This window comes from Gobio gobio, assembly GCF_949357685.1.
Source record: "Gobio gobio genome assembly, chromosome: 20".
NCBI classification, from domain to species: domain Eukaryota; kingdom Metazoa; phylum Chordata; class Actinopteri; order Cypriniformes; family Gobionidae; genus Gobio; species Gobio gobio.
This window is the reverse complement of record NC_137113.1, coordinates 21,090,202-21,114,290: the sequence shown is the minus strand read 5'-3', so window position 1 is coordinate 21,114,290 and position 24,089 is coordinate 21,090,202. Positions and strand designations below refer to the sequence as shown.

The following is a 24,089-nucleotide window of genomic DNA, read 5'->3' as shown; positions in this document are numbered from 1 at the left end:
CCCCTTTGATTGGCTAAATATGTGGAAGGGGATTATATAATGTTTTTTTTTCTTCTTTATCTCTCTCCTTCTAACACTCCCAGTTTCAAGCACCCACTTTATGTCTCTTGGCATTATGAAATGATCCTTTGGGTCTTTACCTAGAGTCAGGATGTAGATAGATTACGCCATCCTGTTACTACATAAAACATTACACCCCTATCCTTAACACATCAAATGGCTTTTTCATGTCCACTCAAATGCTAACACATAGGGTAACACACACACGCGCACGCGCACACGCGGATACGCACACATTTAAACATTCATACACAAAGCAAAGCTCTTCTCTGTTCCCAAAAGGCCCGTGGCAGCACTGCGTGATTGTCAGTTCAGTCTCAGGGCAGATTTGCTGCTAGTCTCTGCAGCTCTTAAGCCTGGCCTGTTTTCCTCTCAGCAGCCGCACATCCTCAAAGAGCTCTGCGCTCATATGTTCCGACCTCCCTGCCCTTGCTTTTTGCTCATTTGAACTCTCTCACTCTCCACAATAAAATATAAAATTTGTCATGGTGCTGTATTCGTTTATAAGTTACTTTGTCACTGTACAAAATAAAACAAAATTCAGGGCAGCAACTCTCAAAAAAAGCTAAGAAAAGCAACAACAGACACCTGAAATGAAATATGAAATATGACACATGAAATGTATATCTACAATTCATAAAGATGTTCGAATTTGGTTTAAGGTTGCGTTTACACCTGGCATTAACATGCAACATGTTGAGTGTTGATTATTATAACTAAAAATAAATGGCAACTGTATTTAGGCTAATAGTTTGGGCTCTGTTGTTGACCTTTACTATAATAGTAATGTGCAAGTAAGGGCTCCCTGTATAGTTTACAGCATTATCTTTAAGAAACTTTTAGTTGAATTCATTTAAGGACAGACACAATTTGTTCAGTAAACCACTGTTGAATAAAAATAAATAAAAAGTGGGGTAGTAATGTGGGGTAGTAAAGAGAGAACGTTATCGTGAATGCCGTACCAAAAAACAAAAAGTCTTCAAGTCCAAGTCAAGTCTCGAGTCAGTTGTTCACAAGTCCAAGTCGAGTCGCAAGTCTTTTTTTGTGACTTAAGTGCAGGTTGCAGACTCGAGTTTCCATCTCAGACTGTAATGCAGGACAAAATGTAATAATTGAATTTCTTTGCTTGAGTAAATAAATAAATAAAATTTAAAGGGTGGGCGGTGAAGATGAGGATGATGAAGATGAAGAGGTCAAATCTAAGGGCACTAAATCGCTAGGATACACCCAGGAAAGGCTGGAAAAGGCACATAAACGATGATGTAAGTTGTGTGCCTAATAGCGCAGGAAGATGAGGCCAGGCTTAGGCGGATTAAGCACAGACACTGTTTCGTTCCAATCCACTATTAAATGGGCCAAAACCGAGCTCATACACAGCCTCTAAAGAGAGACTAGTTCTATGACCTATCAGGACTCTCAAACACCACCGTATGGAAACACTCGGCCTTCAGCAACACACTTCAAAGGAGTGGGGCTGAATTTAAGGGCTCCAGCTGAAAGAGAGGAGCTTAGCAGAGCTGAAGGAGTGAGAGGAGAGACGCTGGAGGATGACAGATTGCATTCTGGTGCTGGCGTATGCGCTTTTCTTTCCCCTTCCTTATTTTATTTAGTAGTGATGAATCGGCTACCCGCTGAACAATGAGCTGAGTGGATATGGGTGAGGACCGGCAGTCGGTACTGCAGTTGCAGAGAGGGCATAGAGAGAGAGAGAGATAGAGAAAGAGTGAAAAAAGAAACAAAAAAAGACAGAAAAAAAGGACAGAGGATAGATATATGAAATTTCTTATGCGAGACATTTTAATAGCGTATTTGACTTAAATGTCATCAGTAGCAAAAACTGTATTAGAGTTAAGTTTGATTAATTTGCATAAATCAGTTCAACAGTTTAATTGATTTAAAAGTGATTCAACAATTAATTTTGTTTAAACACTCAATGTTCGACACTCAATTATAGAAATAGTGTTATTAATTATTTTGTATTGCTACATTGGTCCACAGGGTCCAAAATGAACACGTGTCAAGTGGCAAATTATGGTTTTCCCATGCTACTCCCCATTAACTTTATACGGAACAATAAAGAAAATTCACGAATCTAAAATATTTAATCACATTAGTGACATTAGTATTTGGTTTAAAAAATGTTAATTCTTAAAATGTTCATTCTGGATCCTATTGGTGCAAATAAAAAAAAAAAACTGAAATATTTACTTATATTAGTAGTCATAGAAAAAAAATTATAATGTCTAAAGTGGACCATCAAAATACAGTGTTACCTACTCCTCGTTTATGCATATCTGGGGGGAAAAATCTGATACATACATTAGTCTGTGTATTTGATTTTTAAAAATGTTGGTACTTATTGGTACATAATTGAAAAAATATTTTAAAAATAGTCTAGAAACAATTACTTTTTTAGATTTTTTTACTATATTATATTTCTTGCATTAAATATTTTCAATGTAATTGTCAACAAAAGATGGTGAAAAAAAAACCCATTTCAGAAAAAATGCATAAATATCAAGATACTAAATCAAAAACCTAAAAAGGTATTGAGATAACATTGTTTATGCCACCTTAACCTACTGCAAAGTGTAAATTCCGCATTCTGCAATGTGGGCCCCAGTAAAGGCACTAACTCTGGGTTTTACATGGTGAAAATATGGCCAGGATCTCATGGAAACAGAGACAACTTTAAGCACGGTGATAAATTACACTTTCCGTCAGTAGCCCTGCGCAGAGGGCTCTGATGCTATGAAGTCTGAGGAGGCGAGGGGCTGTGTCGAGCAGTAAGTGTGTGTGTATATGTGTGTGAATCCCATGTGAGCAGGATGGGATGACTCAGAGTGACAGATGCACACGCACCACCGTACCCCTCCCGTTCAACGTCTGTGACCAATCGATCATCCCTAACTCCTGAGAGGAAGGCGAGTTTGCTGCACTATGCAGAGAAAGAAAAACGTCAAAGGTCTTCAGTCAAAGGTTAATTTAAACATACATATATTTAAACTCTGTGACGCCAGTGGCACGGATGGAATCCATATTTCTCCTGCACTGCTGAATCTTCAACACTCCAACAAAAGATTATGAGATGCGAGCGCAATGGTCTAGTGCATGTTTACATAGAAAAACAATGGAAAAGCAACACAGTGGAATACAAAAAATGAGGTGCAGAGTAGCGGAATGAAAAAAGGTATAGGGACAAGTTGAACTTCTATTAACCTGAGCACTGCATTTTTAGAACACTCTCATGCTTGAGACCCGAAAGCAATGATCAATCGCATTCGTCTACTGCACGTTCACATAGAAGAAAAAATGGAAATGGAATGTAGAATAGCATTTTGTGTGAACGGCCTCTAATCAAAAACATACAGTGCAAAATGTAAGACACTCAATATTACCCTTTTGGTTATAGAGGGAATGCATGTGACGTCACCGTCGGCCGGAGTGACTGCGGTTACGCCCACCAAGTGGCAGCATTGGTTTCAGCAAAAATGCAGCGTAAAACATGCAAAACACGTCTAAATTCACAGAACCAACTGGACTCCAGGCAGCAAAACGTGGATTTGCAGTTATCATTTTGTGGACAATATGTTGAATTTTGGGGTAAAATCATCCCCTATATATTGTATTGTTATATAATGTATTGACAACTCTAACTCGAATAATAATTAAATATTTACCATCTTATATTCTGCATAACTAGATGTCTTAAATAAACACTGACAAAAACTATATTAGTTTTAGAGCTAGATGATATGATGACATATTAATATAACATTGATATAAGTGATCACCGAATTTAGACCTACCAATATTGTATTTATATAAAGAGTTCACAGGCAAATTTGCTCTATGTATTTACCCAGCATCAAAAACAGGCACATAAATGCCAGGAAACACGATTCCTAGCTGCATGTCTATACCTATGGATCACTGGATCTTTAGTAAGTTGTAAGGAACACTATATATCGATTCAAACCATTAGTTTAAACGGATCTTTTTTTTTTTTACTCGCATTTTCGCAGCTTCTCCTATTAAATCCAGTCATGCAGCAGGCTCTTTTGCCACTCAGCTGAGGGGGCGTGTTCCGGCGGGAAAGTGACATCAGTGCATACCAAGCGGCAACCTCCCACAGTTTCTCTTGAAGCCAATACAGAAATGACTTAAACTGCCATTCATCAGCTCCACCCACGTCCCGCCTCTTTGCCCATTTTTTGTTATCCGGGAGTGACGCACTGCCAAGATGGCAACGGCCGACTTTACACTTCAAAACTGCTCTTCAGAACCATACAGGTGATGTCACGGACACTACGTCCATATTTTTTTTACAGTCTATGGTGCATACCCTCTATTGTAAAGAAAAAAAATGTGTAGGTAACATTTGCATATGTTTAGTTATTGGTTATGTCCTCTATTCCTTCATTTATATCTATTAGAACCAAAAAAAAGAGAGTGCAGTCTATCAGTCATCATTAAAGGCTAAGGAGCGGACAGCTTCCAGAAGACAATTTGTAAACGTTTGAAACAGGCGCTGAAAAATGAACAAAGCTATAAGAAATGGGCCAACACAAGGATGAAAATGTCCTTTTCATGTCCTTCGGCACTGAAGGGTCTCCAAGCATCTGCTACCTGATCAAGCCTGCTAGCCACATTTTCATTTCTCTTATACTCTCATTTTCCTCAGCCCTTGCGGCAGTAATTAATACGACAGACATTATGTTAGGTCGTTGTGCGTGTGAATAATTTTGTGGGAGTTGTAAAAGAAGTGGTCCTAATGAACTCTCTTCTTTTTGTAAAGTCATAGAGTTCTCATTTCCCATTGCTTCACCCTCACGCCTGTACTATACTAATGCCTCGCCACTATTGAAACAAGCCAAGGCAAATATTACAGGCACGTTAAGGGTTCTTTCTAATGAGACAAATTTGGAGGGAGTTTCAATCTTTATAAGAGTGGAGATGGTACATTCCATTCTGTCCATTCAAGAACACAAAGAGAAAGTTTTGCACAGCCAAGTTTCCTTATGTTTTGAAACCAATAGGTTCCCTCTTCTTTTTAAGTCTCTTTTAGATTTGATTTGAACCTTATGTTAAAGCATAATCACAAGCCAGTATAGAGAGGGCAGGAACGTATTGGGGAGAGAGGACTTTACAAAAAGAATGATTTTTTGGCATAAAGCAGCGCATTTCTGATTTAAGGAGCTTCAGTGAGATTATGCGGTTATTTATTTATTTATTTTGTAGAACTGTAGAAAATTTGAATGCAGCAAGGTATACAAATATAAAAATGATCTTCTCAGATTTACATTTTCAACATTTTCTCTTTGCAAATTAAAAAAAACGGGAAAAAAATCACGTTCATAAGTATTCACAGCCTTTGCCATGACACTCAAAATTTAACTGAGGTGCGTCCTGTTTCCAGTGATCATCCTTGAGATGTTTCTACAACTTGATTGGAGTCCACCTGTGGTAAATTCAGTTGACTGGACATGTTTTTGGAAAGTCACACGCCTGTCAATATAAGGTCCCACAGTTAACAGTGCACGTCAGAGCACAAACCAAGCCATGAAGTCCAAGGAATTGTCTGTAGACTGCCGAGACAGGATTGTATCGAGGCACAGATCTGGGGAAGGGTACAGAACATTTTCTGCAGCATTGAAGGTCCCAATGAGCACAGTGGCCTCCATCATCCGTAAATGGAAGAAGTTTGGAACCACCAGGACTCTGACTAGAGCTGGCTGCCGGCCAAACTGAGCGATCGGGGGAGAAGGGCCTTAGTCAGGGAGGTGACCAAGAACCCAATGGTCAGAGCTCCAGCATTTCTCTGTGAAGAGAGGAGAACCTTCAAGAAGAACAACCATCTCTGCAGCACTCCACCAATCAGGCCTGTATGGTAGAGTGGCCAGACGGCACATGCTAGCCCGTCTGGAGGTTGCCAAAAGGCACCTGAAGGACTCTCAGACCATGAGAAACAAAATTCTCTGGTCTGATGAAACAAAGATTGAACACTTTGGCCTGAATGGCAAGCATCATGTCTCAAGGAAACCAGGCACCGCTCATCACCTGGCCAATAGCATCCCTACAGTGAAGCATGGTGGTGGCAGCATCATGCTGTGGGGATGTTTTTCAGTGGCAGGAACAGGGAGACTAGTCAGGATCGAGGGAAAGATGAATGCAGCAATGTACAGAGACATCCTTGATGAAAGCCTGCTCCAGAGCACTCTGGACCTCAGACTGGGGCGAAGGTTCATCTTCCAACAGGACAGCAACCCTAAGCACACAGCCAAGATAACAAAGGATGTCATTGAGTGGCCCAGCCAGAGCCCAGACTTGAATCCGATTGAACATCTCTGGAGAGATCTGAAAATGGCTGTGCACCAATGCTCCCTATCCAACCTGATGGCGCTTGAGAGGTCTTGCAAAGAAGAATGGGAGAAACTGCCCAAAAATGGTTGTGCCAAGCTTGTAGCATCATACTCAAAAAGACTTGATGCTGTAATTGATGCCAAAGGTGCTTCAACAAAGTATTGAGCAAAGACTGTGAATACTTATGTACATGTGATTTTTTTTCAGTTTTTTATTTTTAATACATTTGCAAAGATTTCAAAAAAATGTTTTGCCATTATGGGATATTGTTTGTAGAACTGAGGGGGAAAAATATTAATTTAATCCATTTTGGTATAAGGCTGTAACAATGTTTACTAATATATTATTAAAATCAAAAATTTGTATTTGTTAATATTATTTAATGGGCCTGAGCTAACATGAACTAACAATGAACAGTTAACTAACGTTATCAAAGAATAATAAATACTGTAAATGTATTGTACATTGTTAGTTAACGTCTTAAATAATAAGAACTAATGGGACCTTATTGTAAAGAGTTACTAACCCAAGTGCTATACATAGGTTGCCCAGAAGGCATCTTACTGTAAAACACAGGGCATCTTACTGTAAAAATCAATAATAGCCTGATTAAACAGATGATCTTACCTGAGAATTATTGGTTTGTTTTTTTTACAAAAAGTACGACTGCTGTCCAAATGGAAAAGTATATCTATTCCAGGAAAAAGTATTGCCCGGACCTCTGCTGTGAAGGTAACTTTAAACAAATAAGGCAGATCAAAAAGACAAAATTGATGGAAATTCTACAACCCAGACAGTCAAAGTGACAGATAATGATCGTTTGTAGAGGAACATACTTTGTAGTGCCCAAAAAAAACAACACAAAAGCACTCCTTTCATAAGGATCCTAAAATCAGGACACAACATGGACCCGATTTGAGCACCAAAGTCCAAACTTAAAACATCTTAAAACATCTGCAAAAGAGTGCATGCATGTTTGACAACACCAGACCAACAGAGTGTTCCAGGAGGTTATATGATGGTGACAACTAGCACACACATCGCATCCTCCAAAGAGAAGTGTCCCTCTACCACCAGCAGAACAGCACAGGCCGTAAGGCACACGAGGGCAAGGGGGCGACTGACAAGGAATGTGGTCTTATAATCTGGGTCACTGAACCTCTGCAGATGTGTGACAGGTGTGAGAGGAGAAGAGACAGGTTGCAGCCCCCTCTATAGGGTTATGGGGAGGGTAAGACTGTCAGGACGGCTTCCTAAGACTAGATCTCCAGTCAAGCAGACGGCACTGAGGGAAAGGACTTGGGCGAATGATGGTCAGTTGAATGAAGAATGCCATGGGAATGTTCCAGTCAAGAGCCTGGGAGTGGTTTGAGTGTTTGCTTGCACTTCCAAAAACAGCGAACAAGGCGGTCCACACTGTATAAGTTATCAGAACTAAAAATAAAACAAATTTGACATAATCCGTTACATTTAAGTGAACAATCTCAGATATTAGGTTAGTAAAACTGCCACAACAGAAACCCCTATAAATCCTAACAGAACAGAACATTAAACACTAACACTATATTAATCTTGTGCAACAACACACAAAATAACACTTAATTACAACATCAGTCTGACGCGAAGCATGCTGAGAATTAGAAATCTGCTTAATAAATTCACTTATTGAGGTTACAGAACTTTTTTTCTATTAAGTACAATAAACTTTCAGTAATATTTGAGTGACATGAAATCATTTTATTTAGTTAATTTTACTGTTACAGAGCATGTATTTGTGAGTGTTACAGCATTAAACACACGTATGATGCCTGTTTTTTTTATATATGACAATATGTATGTTTAAAATGACCTTCAGCCATAAAACTTGAGGACTTTGTCCTTTAAAGATGTTTCTCCTGCCTACATCTGCATCCACACAGCTGTGTGACAGGAACAGCCGGGCTATAATGGCCCACTGAGACTCTTCCATGCAGCTTCTAGTTCCAACCCAGTTCATTAATCCCTACTGTAAACAAGCCAGTTCCTGCAGATGTTTGCGTTGCCTCCAGCACTTTCTACGCAGCCACTCTGTGAACAGAAAATCATGGCCCACCTGGCTTGTCAAGTTAACTTCAGCTTCATTCTAGATATCGGTCCTGCTCCAAACAGATACTGAACACTATAGATAGACCTTTAACAAACACACTCCAGACATTATTTATGTCGTTGCATTTTTTTTCCTTTACACTTGGCACAACATTTTGTATTGTGAGACAGGAGATGACGTAGCTGCCATTTCATCACACGGATACAAACCAGACTATAATTATGGTGCTGTTTTGGTCTCTTCCAGCATAGAGTGAAAGTGATGAAACATCACAGGCACACAAAGATAATGACTATTTCAGGTTAATAGGTGTTACCGATCTAATTTCAAGCATTACACAACCATTCAGAACAACATATTACACTATTTTTGAAGTATGACGCATGCATACTATACTGTGCTTAATTTTTTTGTATATGAATCATTACAATGTTTATCATGCTGCTGCATACTGTATCACACAGTATACAGTACACTGCAAAGTAAGCAGTATGGCAATACTGCATACCAAACATAGCTGATTGTAGGGGTTACTCAAGGTAATGCATTTAGATCCATGTGCACAAGTGAACAGGCATACCCAGTCATTGTTAACTGATTTATTTTTTTAGTTCTGTGTGTCTTACATAAAGTGCATAAATTACCATAAATGAATATGTAAACATATTTATCCTTGAGCCAGCTTTCCCCAATCGGTTTCCAGAAATGTAATGGAAATGAAATGCCTTTCTCAGTTAAAGCTCATCAGGACTCGATGTTTTGTTGTTAATTATTTATCTTATCATACTAATTAACTACTAATATATGAACATGACAAGAAAAGAAAACAAGAAAGAGGAATAAAAAGGAGAAAAAAGGGGAGGGAGGGAGGGAGGGAGGGAGGGAGGGAGGGAGGGAGGGAGGGAGGAAGGAAGGAAGGAAGGAAGGAAGGAAGGAAGGAAGGAAGGAAGGAAGGAAGGAAGGAAGGAAGGAAGGAAGGAAGGAAGGAAGGAAGGAAGGAAGGAAGGAAGGAAGGAAGGAAGGAAGGAAGGAAGGAAGGAAGGAAGGAAGGAAGGAAGGAAGGAAGAAAGAAAGAAAGAAAGAAAGAAAGAAAGAAAGAAAGAAAGAAAGAAAGAAAGAAAGAAAGAAAGAAAGAAAGAAAGAAAGAAAGAAAGAAAGAAAGAAAGAAAGAAAGAAAGAAAGAAAGAAAGAAAGAAGCCACACTGTTCTGTAGTTTCAGTAATAAAATAGATATTTTGAGTATGCAAATAAGTCATTGTGAGGAGTAAAAGAAACATTGGCACGCCTCATTAGTTCCTTTCTGTTTTTCTTCACCATTTTTTCTTTTTTATCTCAAGGTATTTCTATCAGTAATGATTGCATTCACAGCTGGTATGAGGGAAGACAGCTGAAAAATGGCTTTTTAAGTGCCGCAATCACCATAAAATCTGGATTTGATCAAGTTGGCTGGCAGAGGAAATAAATTAATGAAGGAAGGGAACCCACGTGACCCGGGCCAGAGGGGAGACAAAGGTGGCATGGCATGGACCGGGATAATTACCGGCAGCAGTTCTGGCCCAGCTTCAGTCAAGGACACGGGCTGTTTATTCAAATGAGCTCTGATAAGGCTTAATGTGGACAGCGGCTTATTGCTCTCGTCCTAATGAGAAAAATCACAACACTCTCAGAACAGGTGCTCCTGCAGACAAGCAACACAGACAGCGCAATGTAAAACAGCACTAATGGCAGCTGAAGAAGGAAAAAAGATGAAAAAAAAAACGAAGAAAAAAACAGGGGAACGCTAACAGGGCAGGTGACACTGGAGGCTGTTTATAGGCTAAACATATGCTTCATTATGAGCCCATCTATCCATTTAATACTAAAACAATCATGAATATAGAGAGAATCCTTTCTCTATTGCTAGCTACACTGAAGGGTGATTCTACCAAACAGGTGCCATTTGTGTTTCTCATTTACATAAGTAATAAAATGATTTTTCATCAATGAATAGCTGATGACAAAAACGGTCAAAAATCCAGTAACGGTCACATTCAGTCTTCAGTGTCACATGATCCTTCAGAATTAATTCTAACATGTTAATTTGATGCTCAAGAAATATTTCTTATTATTATCAATATGGAAAACATTTGCATATTGAAAATATTGAAAATGTGATATTGAAAAATATTTTTCTGGAAACAATGATTATTTGATGAAAAGTAAGATCAAAAGAAAAACATTTATATAAAAATATGAATTTTTTGTAAAAATGTAAAAGTCACTTTTGATCAATTAAATGCATCCTTGCTGAATAAAATATTAATTTCTTGTAAAAAAAAAAAATAATAATAATATATATAATTATAATTAATAATAATAATATATATATATATATATATATATATATATATATATATATATATATATATATATATATATATATATATATATATATATATATATATATATATATATATATATATATATATAAATTATTAAATACTACTTTAGTGTACAGTAAAACGTGTCAACCCTGTTACATTTATGAAAGGATAATTATATTAAAACATGCATTAAAATATATTAATTTAGCTTGAGATGGCAGAATGCTATTTATTAACACTTAAACGCATTATCTATCTGACAGACTGTAATAATATCTTACAGAAAATTCCTTTTAGAAAGAAAGGCACCCGTTTCATAGAATGACCCTGCAGCAGTTTAGGTACTTCTGCACACATTTTAAAATGAGATATGATTAGACTCCTCATGAATAGGAAAAAAATTAGATATGATTAGACACTTCATAATAAGTACGTGATTAAAATGTGTATGAATTATTTCAGCAAGGTTATCTCAGGATACAGTAAAGTAAGCTCTGGGCTCTCAACTGAAGCTCTTCCAGATTTCAGAGCAAAAAAAAGAAACTTGCTAAATTAAGAGCCTTTCGTGTTACTTAAGTCGCAGTGGGATGAGAATGTGCATGAAGGGGGGAAATTTAGAACTCAACTTCCAGGCTTAAATTAAACACCTAATCTCTGGAGGAGTCTGCGAGACCCTTTCCAAACCGTTATTAGGTAGAGCATCTGAGGTCTCGGAGTAACCTGCCTTCCAGGATGGTAGACTTAAAGGAATAGTTCACCCAAAAATGAACTCTACCTCATGGCATTCCAAACCAAATCTTCTTCGGACCACAAAAGATATTTTGAAAAAAATGTCTATACAATGAAAGTCAATTGGGTCCAATCTTGTTTTTGACACCAACCTTATTCGAAACATCTTTTGAGTAGCACTTAAAAAAGAGAGTCATACAGGTTTGGAACAACGCGAGGGTGAGTTTTTGATAACAGAATTTTACATTTTTGCCAAACTCTCCCTTTAATTTTCAAGGAAACAGTGAGAAAAGTGCAAATTGCTCTCCTTGCAGATGCCACTGTCACTAGGGTTGGGTATCGTTTGATTTTTAACCATTTTGATTTTGCTTATCGATTCCGATTCTTATTGATTCTAACACACTAAATACAAATAATGCTAAATAGCACTAAAAGTGGTTAATTGGCTTGTAATCATAGGGGAACCACTTTAAGTGCTATATAGCACCTATATTTTTAAAGGTGCTATACAGCACCTTTGTCAAATGGTGATGTGTAGAACCACAGAACCACCCCATTCTCCTCCTTAGATTTTATATCTGTTACTCCACTCTCAAATGTTTGCTATGAATGGGAATTTGCTACAATGGCAAAAGCTATTTTGAATCACTTTTATGCTTTTCTGAGGTCAAAAAGTCTCATGTGGGGGCCCTGAAATATTTCCTCGTAGGGGTCCTTGAGGGCAAAATGCTGAGAACCATGTTATCTTCAGGAAATACACTGTATTTTAATGTTGTTGTTTTTTTTTTTATTCTTTCCCCAACTAAACTAAGACTAAGAGAGAGTTAGAGAACCTTTAAAGAACTATATAGGGACCTTAACAGGTTCTTTATACGGTAGCGGTGCTATATACTGTAGCATAATTGGCTGGGCGATATGGTCAAAAAATGTATCTCGATAAAATCTTTTCATATCAGTCGATATCGATAATTATCACGATAAATGTCCAATATTTATTTCTTTCAAATTTAAAGGCAGATTTTTGCTCTTAAGTGAAAGTTGTAGAAACCAGGCTGTTAATTGTGGTTTTAAACTACTTTTTATTGTCAGAATATGACAAAAACTTCACGTTTTTTTAATTCCTTACACTTTTCCAGTCATTTTTCTTAACAAAATTTATTTCTTAACAGAAAATATGAATGTCTTAGTTTCTGCATGTGCTAACAGGTGATAGTCATGAAACAGGTTTGGTTTGCCTGACTTTGGCATATATCTTCGTTTTTTAAGTCTTATTGCAAAACATTTCATTGTAGCTGAATACCGTGAACAAAAATCAAAAGGTTAAAGAACGCTTACACAAGGAACTTTATCCTATGGTTTAAAAATACCATAGCAAAAACAACTAGCCTAACTAAAATTTCAAGCATTTTTAAAGAAAACTAAATATTCAATCAATTAAAAAAAAGAATCGCACAAATAAATACAACTGAACAAAGATATGATTGAAATAAACAGTGTTATAAGATTGTCAGGTATCAAGGTATAGAAACTGTAATCAAAATGTAAAATTAACACTGCGCTTTATAAATAAAATATTACAAATATAGTTACAGTAGAAAAGTTATTCAGTCAAGAACAGTGAGTGAATTTTCTCTTTGTGTTTTGTTGTTTGATTAACGTTATTATAGAGACGGCAGCAGGAAAATTAGACTGCTGTCACTTTAAGAGCTGCACAGATCCAATATACTGTTACGCATGCGTTTTCTTTGTCAACTGTAAATGAATGACTTGTTTACGAGGATATTTTACAATTTTTGTGTGTATTTGTCCGTTCAAGAGCAAAAAGATGTAGAAGAGAACTCATTGTTGTGCACTATTCAGTATGAGAGGCGGCTTTCGTTTTGGGTGTGTGCGCAGCACAGAAAACAGCTCAAGTCTTCTTGCACTGGTTTAAAATCACATTAAAATCACTTTTTCAATGCGCACGCTTTGAATGTATGTGAAGAAAAGTCAAGTCAAGTAAACTTTATTTATATAGCGCTTTTAACAATGCAGATTGCTTCAAAGCAGCTTTACAGTGTTAAACAGGAAAATAATGCAACAGAATTTTATTCAGCCGTATAGCCATTCCGGAGAAAACGGTGATGTCATCAGTTAATTTCAATTATCATACAGTGACAGTGTTGGCTTTAGATCAGTTATTAGATCAGTAATTTAGTTTATATGGTTAATTTAGTTTAATAATTAGATTTATTTGGATATTTAGTTGAAAAATTTAGAAAAACAGTATGTGGGTCTTCTTGCACCTGAATGGTTTGAAGTCATATTAAAATGCAGGCAAAAAAATCAATAAGAGGATTCAAAATGTGCACGTCTTATGGAATCCAAAGTTTCTGGAATTTTGTAACCAGTTTTAAAATGGAACCGGATTTCAATACCCAACCCTAACTGTCACAGAACTCACTTAGCCAATCCTCTTTCCAGCATTGTGTTCCGAACACAGGATTAGTATAATAGCTCATTTTTATTTTTCATTACCTATTAATAAGTCTCTATTGCGAGATCAAGCCCAGACCTTTTGCTCCCACACACCTGGCTGGCCTGATCCAGCTGAAAATGAGCGCATCCACCGCTGAGCTCATTTTGGAAAAGCTCAGACAGATCTGTAGTGCTGGACTTGAGGGTCCATGTTAACCCATTTACAACAGTGCACTCAGGAAGCAAGATGCATAAGATCCTTTGGAGAATTGGCTGCAGTGCTACAGTCTCACACATGATGAGCTAATCTAGAGGGGCTTGCTAATAGAATTCCTGTCTAACGGCTGATAAGAAGTTAGTTTGACTTCACTGGATCCGTGATTTGATTTAGCCCTTTTAAGTATGTTGCGACTGAACAAAAAGGAAACATGAAAAAAACCCTAGAGCATAATTCTGCTCCCTCATCCCTGTCCAGCGCTGTTACAGCGACTATAGAGTGATTATTAAGGATTCCTTTAAAGTGGGGAGAATAAAAATGTTATGATTTGATAACTTATTTGTCACCCTTTCTCTTTTTTCTCACTTTCTCTTTTTGTTTGTATAAATTGCATCTCTCTCTTTTCTACAGCACAAGAGAGGTAGGATTTTGGAATGGTCTGTTTTTGATGTTTAAATCAATCAATCAATGTATCTATCAATCAATCTATCTATCTATGCATCCATTCATCCCTCCATCCATCCATCCATCCATCTATCTATCTATCTATCTATCACTGTTGAATGATTAAGATACAGTATAGACAGTACGATAATTATCTCCAAAAATATCACAGTATACAGTATTACACAATTTGATTCAATATTGATTAATTTGTAAATATTTCAGATAGGCCTACATCTTTAGCCTGGATGCCAGCCGAACTTTGCCCCGCCCACAACATTTGAGGTCAGGAAGTTCGGTCGGGACTTGATCCGTTGTGGAACAACTATGCTCGAACCAAAGCTGTTCGGACCAATTAAATTATCAGGGCGGGCTTCATATGATGATGGACAGATGATCAACAGTGACGTAATCATCCACGTCACCAAAGAGAGCTTGGGTTGAACTCGTTCTAATCCTAAACGGAGAACTTGTTCGTATATGCATTCACCTTTACCATTTTTCTCGAAATGTATGATCGTGTTGGTAAGTACTCCGTGTATCCTTACATTCTTTTTTACAACACCGGCAAAGATTGTTTACACTCATCATCTTCCAGCGTGCGTGCAGTTGAGTTCTGTTGACAACTATGCGTCGCTCCGTTGCTCTGATTGGTTGTAGGTCTATCCAATTGAGCGTAGAGGCATTTTCTTTCCTGGTTCGGTTGAAACACGCCCCAAAATCACAGCCCAATAGAGCAGTATCAGACTCATATTCTGACAAGAATCTGAGTATTAGGAAGTCAGGCTACTACATTTTAGTTTTTTATGAAAGATTAAAACTAATACTGTAAACTATACAGGGAACCCTCTCGTTAAAATGATCAACAGAGCTAAAATATTCAACTGCTATTTATTTTCAGATATAATAAATCACACTGAAATTTGAATACCAACATTTTAATTTTAATATGGCCCCCTACTTGACATCAAAGTTAAGTGTTAGTGCCGCCCGCGAGTTGTTCTGAAACGCACATTTTTGTTGAGTCGTTGTTGAGTTTCAGGCCCCTGTTTTAATTGCACATAAGGTAGTTTTCATAAACACTTGTCTTCATGACAGATTTATTTAAGGGCACATAAATAATTAACAGTAAATTAGTTTCTCTGTGGTGTTTTTTTTTCTAGCTAACTAATGAACAGTGAACACTGAATAACTTTCCTGCGGTAAATGCAAAATTAAGTGACATTGTTCAGAAGCTGTTTTATTGAGGTCTTTCTGCGATTGAAACACTGATCGAGTGATTACATAAGAGATGATACATTTTAGTAAATTGTGCAATTTCTTTCAACATACCTTCTGATGTTCATTCATGTTTGTTTCATCCTATAACTTGAAGTAAAGTGAAAGAGATGACTTGGGCTCCACACTGCCACTTAAATTGAGACAGATCACGGACTTGCCAACACTAGCTTGAACGACAGGTGATTCATTGGATCAATAGAATCTGTTTAACATCACTTTTTTTTATAAAAGATTGCTTTAATGCATGGGTCTTCAACCGGGAGTCCGCAACCCCTAAGGGGTCCGCAGTGGTATGGCAGGTGGTCTGCCAATTAATGTAATTATGTAAAAAAAAATATATATATATATATATTTTTTTTTTTTTTTTTTTTTTTATATATTTTTTTTTTTATTATATATATTTTTTTTACCCATGTTTTAACAAATATATATATATATATATATATATATATATATATATATATATATATATATATATATATATATATATATATATATATATATATATATATATATATATATATATATATATATATATTTGTTAAAACTTGGGTAAAAAAATATCACAAAGTCAAATTAAAATACAAGCACACTGAAAGGAAAGCAAGTTGATACCCTCAGTTGATACTGTAATAGTATATTATAGCATAATAGTATTAGCGATTAGCGTTTTTGAGTTTGCGCTCAGGAAAAAAATAAATACGCTCTTCATATTTACATTTACATTACATTTATGCATTTTGGCAGACACTTTTATCCAAAGCGACTTACAAAGCGACATATTTACAGCGTGTTTTGCAGCAGTGAGAAATGTAGCCAATCATAGACATGCTTGTTGATCTCTTGACCTCAATAGCCAATCAGAGGTGTTTAAGTTGGAATCCAGTCACCGCTCAAAACGCAGGAGCTTTTGTACAGTCCTGATGAATTCTGCTCGCTCTCGTGAATTCTCTCATTAACAAAGACACTATGTAAGTAAGAGATTCATTATGCAATGTAGACAACTTTATTGATTTTAATGGAACGTTGTGAGATTGCGAACTGAGATGAGTGACAGCTTTTTAGTGATTGTCAAGTGAGCGCTCTCTTTCACACTTTCAAAGCAATATAGCTATAATCCATTGAATAAAACTACTGTTTTTCATGCTGCTAAGAGGGTAGATGGTCAATTACACACTGCAAAGTTTTGGAAGTGACATCTACATATAAATGCAGTATTCACTCTCAAAAATATGGCATGTCAAAATAGATACGTGTCTCTATCACCTAAGGGGTCCTTGCCCTGAAAAACGTTGCTTTAATGTGTAACTATCGCTTTAAATTCGACAGCTCTAAATTCTACCCAAGAGACATTTTTTCCACACACAGTATAACCTGCAGTTCACCCCCTTTAGATTGGCAGGATACAAACGGCCCTGATCATCAGCTGTTTTTAAACTTGATTGTAGATAATCGCTTATTTATTGATTTACAGATCCATTAATTCTGTTCATTGAACTTTCTATTCATCAAAGAAAACGTAAGAAGCAGCAAAAACAAGCACCAATAATAGACAATGGTTAGCCAAATCAGCATATAAAGGCCTGTGCACGCTTATACACAAGGTGGTGCCGCGCCACTTTACGCTTCTGACACTCGCTTGTCACACAGAAGAAGAAGAGAGACAGTATTTACTTGATTGCCAAAACCATTCACACACTTTTCTCTAACTGGCAAGCAGCATTAGCAGCTCATCTTCTTCTTTGTCTACTTACTTCCTCTTTGTATCAATGTGTGTTCGGCAAGACCGTTTTGTGCTTGAGCGCCACCAAGCTGTGTTTTACTGTAACTTCAGCAGCTCCAGGCACGTGAACAAAAGTGCTGATCTCATTGGTCGGGCAGTTAACAAACCGCGTCAAAACAAAAAAACGAAACCAAGGCGTTTTTTTGTTTTTTTTAAATGACGCTTTTACGCCTGCCATTTTGCGCGCCGGTGTGCACACTCACATTGGCGCCCTTTGTTTACTCACAAGGCGTTAAACGTTGGCATTAAACGCGCACAAAAATCGTCCCCGTGTGAACAGGCCTTTAGAATGACTTCTGAAGGACTATGTGACACTAAAGACTGAAAATTCAGCTTTGCCATCACAGGATTAAATTACGTTTGAAGAATTTGTTGTTACTAATTTGTAATAACATTTCATAATATTACTGTTTTTACTGTTTAGTACCTAATTTTGGCGAGCATACCGTAGCATTTTAGACTTATTTCCTTCAAATAATGAACTATTCAAAACTTTTGACCAGTAGTGTGTCATATAAATATATATACTGTATATATAAAGAACAAAAAAGGTCTACTGACTAGTCCATTATGAACATTTTCTAATATGAAAAATATGGGTTGTAGTTTTGAACATCCCTTATGAAAGCAGTCAAATGGCTTTTAGAGAAACGTCCAAGGCTATGTTGGGAAGGTAACAGAGAGGGATGTTTAATTTATGCGCAGACAGACTGTTTGGCCAGACATATTGGTGTAAGTGAGGACAGCCTACAAGGAAGACCCAGATAAAGCTCTGCTAAACTGGGACCGGCAGAGACTAACAGTGACATCAGATACAGCAGCATGAAAAGGATAAAATGGAAGAGAAACAGGGAGAAATCCAGAACACTCTGAATGAACTCTATAGCCACAGCATTCTAAATACTGCTTCAACCGCGCAACAACTTCCCTTCGTTTGTTCTGTGCTGTTCACACAAGGTCCAGAAGAAACTATTTTTTGATAACTGCCAAAAGGTAGGTGAATCGAGAAATTGGGAATATACATTGTAGTGTATATTTAGTGTATATGGAGTGTATATGTACGCATTGTGAAATATGAATACTTTCACTTAGCATTAAATTGATCAAAAGTGACAGTAAATACATTTATGTTATTACTTTCTATTCATCAAAAAATCAGAAAAGTATAATGCATCACGGTTCCCACAAAAATATTAAACCGCTTACAACATTGATACTAATGTGAATAAAATGTTTCTTGAGCAGCAAATCAGCATAGTAGAAGATTTCTGAAGGATCATGTGACACTGAAGACTGGAGTAATGATGCTGAAAATTCAGCTTTGCCATCAAAAGAATAAATTACATTTTAAAATAAATTACAATATAAAATTATTTATTCACTTATTTAAAATATATAAAACATTTTATCTGAAATTGTAATAATATTTTACAATATTACTGATTGTACTATATTTTTAATAAAACAAATGCAGCCTTGTTGAGCATAAGATAAGAAATCAACATATATGTTTTCGATAAATATTTACAGGTGTCAATGTCTCGCCAATACATTTGTGCTAATTATTTGATTCTGACAAATGTATATTCACTATAGAAATTTCTGTGACTTTATTCATGATTTTTTTTTTATTATTATTATAGTTTCCATAACTTTTTACGGCCAACTTTTTATTTTTCCATGTTTTCTGAGATCACAGGGACCCTGCTTGTATTACTTTGCAGTTTTTAATAAAACCACAAGCCAACAATTTCTTCAAAGACAATTCTTACTTGCATTTGTCACTTGGCATGTTACATTTGGACCCTGTGTGCACAGCATCTGTATAGTAAAACACATTAATGCAATACTCATAAGGCAAATTTCAGTCCTACCTGTAGCGCACTGTTTAGGAAGCAGCTGTTCTGACCCGGCTCATTGCTCAGGCCTTTGCTGGGAGCGATGGAGGTCATGGTGCGTGGGGTAAACATCCCCTGCAGCCCACTGCTGCCTGACGCAAAGTAGTTCCGCTTCCACGACATGGGTCCAGCTCCGCTTCGCTCCCCCCTTCAATCACCACAAGAGCCACATCCTTCCCCAGCTAATCACGCTGGAGGAGGAGGGCATCCTGAATACGGTGCAGACGAGTGTGTGTGTGTGTGAATAAGAGAGAGTGAGCAGAGAGTGTCTTTGCTGGGCTGTTCTCTATGTTACTCCCATGAGAGAGGAATATGTGGGTCAGCGATGGGTGTTTGGTCAGTGAGTACAAAACAAAAATTATAATGGAGGAATCTGCTAACAGGTGTGAATGTAATAGTGATGTTTTCTCTGGAGGAGGGCGAGTGAATCTCACTAATGTCTGTCTGTCTAAGCGCTTCCCCGCACCTGAGTTGGTAAAGTGGGGTCAAACGCAAATACTGGCCTGGTTAAAACCAGCTGTGTGACTGTTGCAGTGTTTGTTAGAGTACGTGCTTGTGTCTATGTGGTCCGAGACACTGTCCTCACAAAGCTGTGTCCACTTTCTGTCCGCTGACTGATCTTCACTTTTGAGCCTCCACAATGTGTTCTCTCTTAGCCCAGCTGGTCTGAAAAAAAAAAAAAGAAATAATAAATGTACACTCAAAAACGTTATTTTTAAAAAAAAAAAATAATAAAAATTCTAATTTTAGTGTGCAGAGAAAACTTAATTTAATTAAAAAAAGTTAATTTCCCTGAAAAGTGTTAAAAAAGAGCATTTTTAAACTTTAACAGCTTAATTTTTTGTTCTACTTTACTTATACAGAAGAAAATGAATGTAGTAAATTACTTTTTGGATTCTGTGTCTCAGATATGCACATCCCTCTATGTATATCCCTCTCCCCATTGATTGACACTATTTTGGATAATCTGAGAAAATAAAATGCTATTTATTTGTCAAATATTGAATTTGAATAATCTCGTTTTTAAATTTTGATCTTATATTTTGGTTTGCATCCATTAAAAGAAATTAATTTTCTGTAATCCAGGGATGGGTAACTTTGGTCATGGTCACTGTCCTGCAGAGTTCAGCTCCAACCCTAATCAAACACACCTCAACAAGCTAATCAATGTCGTCAGGATTACTAGAAAGCTACAGAAAAGCCACTGGAAGGCAAGCATGCAACCTTTAGCCAAAAAAGCGTAAAAGCTAATGCTAACGCTGGTACGCAGGGAAGGAGACCAGAGACAGTTTTTTAAATGGATGTCAATGGAGAAGAGGCTTTATAAATAACTGAATAAAAATGATCAGTCGACTGTCTATCCGCTAATCTTCAACATGTTTTACACCAAACAATACTTTTGTTGGGAACCATCTGTAGATTTTACTATGATAAAAACTATTTAATAAGAGAAGGCAGAGAAGGGAACGTTGCGACAGGTAGGACTCATTTACGGCTTTACCCTAGTATTAAAAAGTAATATTGTATATTGTCTAAAGTAAAAAAATACTGATGTTTTCTTTTTTTTGGCAGTTATGATAAGACTTGAATTGTATATTTGTAGAATTGTTGACTATTATAACTGCATGTATGCATATGATGCTGATATTATGCATTTTAATGAATAGAGAAAATGAATAATTTAATTATAAATTATATATTGTATGTTGTTTAATGAAAATAACAAAATTAAGTGTTCTTTTTAATTGCTTTCAGGTTAGACTTGTATTGTAATGATTTATGACTGTTGTGTGCCAAATGATATAATGCTTTTTAATAAATAAAGGTAAACAAATCTTTTTTAATTATGTATTAAATTACAATACAGTTTTAGTGTAATCTTAAATGTAGTTTTATGCGCCCTGCAGTGACTAGTAATTTGCAGCTAATAGAAATATTTGCACTCTAAAGCGCATTCCACAAACAAGGCCAAACAATTGAGCCGAAAATTGTTTACGGCCATGCTATATTTATTTTTGTATCACTTTATGTCTTTTTACCCCTCTCATATGTACAATACATACAGTAAATCAACTTAGGTATAAATGCAAAATCTCCACTAACAAATTTGGACCATCATATGTTTCATACCCTCATCCTCTCCCCTTTTCAACCAGCAGAAAGTAAGTGAGAGAGGAAGGTAAAGAGGGAGGGAAATGGGAGAGGAAAGACAGCAGCACTGCAGAGACACAGCTTGCATCACAGAGCTCTCCTGCCAGGTTGGAGGCAGTGGCATGCTGAGCAAATGTCCTATTCCCACTACTACATAAATACACACCCACAATACACACTCTGTCCACATGGTCCAGCCGGAGCCCGAGCGAGGCCCAGCAGTTTGACCTGTTCTCCTGAGGCAGAGGCATGAAGAGGGATGTCTTGATGTGGAAGAACAGTGAGTGTGACAGACCTTGAGGCAGGTGTTACATGGGGTTCCCGCTCTTCTTAATCAAGGTCAGCACTGTGCAAGCTAGGGATGTTCATGATCACCTGCTGATTGATTCAATGACATAGTAATTTAATGAATTAAGCTAAACAATTTCAGCAAAAATATTTAAATAAGAATAAGAATAAAATTCTTATTCTACTGCATTGTAATACATGTTGTTTAGCAAAAATTATATTAGTTCAATTTGCTGTTCATGTATTACTCTTAATAATTATAATGTATATAGAAAATATAGAAAATGAAGATATGACTCTTCAGTAAAATATCACTTTGTGGATCAGTAAATATTTTGGACATTACATTTTGCTCATATATTTAATATGTTTAAATTTCTAAATATTAAAAAAAAAAATAAACAAATTGAAATAAGTGTTGATGTTTTCCTTATCCTTAAATGTATTACAGTACAGTAGAATAACAAATTATGAGGAAAACAAGTTATTTAAAGTTAATAAAATATATTTAAACATTATTTTATTATTTTAAAAATATTAAATATTTGAAAAGTAATGTCCAAAATATTTAATAATCCACAAAGTAATAAAAAAGACTGAGTCACATCTATATTTTCTACACATTATTTTTAAGAGTAATACATTAATGACAAATTAAACTTTAACAGCTTAAATGTATTAAAATACAGTAGAGCAACATTTAAAGGCATTTCAATATTTTTTAAATAATAAATATTTGTAATATTTAAAAGGTAAACCATGTAGCTTTTGTTCAAAATTACCAAAATTAATTAAATAAGGAGTCAATACATCATCAATCCTTCTTCCAAAGCATGTTTTTGCCTTGACCTGATTCACTATGATAAGCCTATTTTAAAAGTTTATATTTTAGACCTAGCGGTATGTTTTCATCTGAAATTTCGTACATATGTCACTCGCCGTGCGGATCTTGTCATATCTCTAAATAGAGAAAAGTTGCTCCGGCTACTTTGACGAATGTATAGTGTGAGAGTGGCATAGGTTAGTTGTCACAACGAATGTGAAAAGTTGACATAAAGCCGCTAAAATCTCAAACCTCCGGGGAAATCACCCATTAAAAAAAAAACGCTGAGCAGAGGAGAGTCTGCAGGCCAAAAGAAAATGCAACTGAGCTCGTAATTAAACGACAATCAACATTGGCTTGGCTTTTCGGAGATGGCGAGAACTGAGGGATTTGAAATGTAAAAGCGACGCAGAGGTATTTTATTGAATAGATCAACTGCCATATGCATAACTCTCTAACAGAGTTAATTGCAAATCATTATCTATTTTGAAGGCTCATTTCATTATGGTTGCTGTAGTGCTGTTCTGGAATTTATTTTCAAGGAAGTACCATGTCTGTTAATGGGTAAAACTACAGTAACATCTTCAGCTAGTCAGTTCGAGATCATTTCTATCTAAATCAGTTATTTTTTAAGCCTAGTAGTAAATGTTTTATGAGCAGAAGGATAACTATATTCATCCGCAAAGTCACGCAGAGTAGCCCGTAGCCCAACCTTAAACAAATGTTAGTCTGCAAAATGCATGTAGTTTCTTTTAACGCAAGAGGGCCAAAAATTACATTGTGTATCTTTTTAAAAAAAAGTGACGAAATCCAAATATCATGTTTACATGATGCTATTTTTTTCATTATTTAAACGAATAATTTATTTAAATAAGTCTGTTACACACATCTTATTGTATTAATTCTAATCAATTAACTGAAAATACCTGAAAAAATGAAGCACGATGCACTGCTCTACATGCATGGAAGTCTTGTTTTGCCTAAAACAGGTGTGAACACTCATTCTCGGTGGGCGGCACTGCTGAGGTCGGTGAAGGAGTTATTCACGGATGGAGTCACGTGACCTGAGTAGCACAGGGTACAATTGTGAGTCATGGGCTGCCATGACGACAGCGCAGTCCACCCCCCCAAAGCAACGTGCCGGTC

General features: G+C 36.5%; 1 protein-coding gene across 1 annotated transcript in view; it reads right to left on the bottom strand.

The window, feature by feature from the left end:
- The window catches only part of usp54b (ubiquitin specific peptidase 54b), a 154,801-nt gene that overhangs the window by 67,718 nt on the left and 62,994 nt on the right, over positions 1 to 24,089 (bottom strand). The window contains exon 2 of the mRNA XM_079846343.1: positions 19,658 to 20,347. Within this exon, the coding sequence (XP_079702469.1) occupies positions 19,658 to 19,804 (147 nt within the window). The 5' untranslated portion in view covers positions 19,805 to 20,347. The remainder of the gene's footprint in view (positions 1 to 19,657; positions 20,348 to 24,089) is intronic.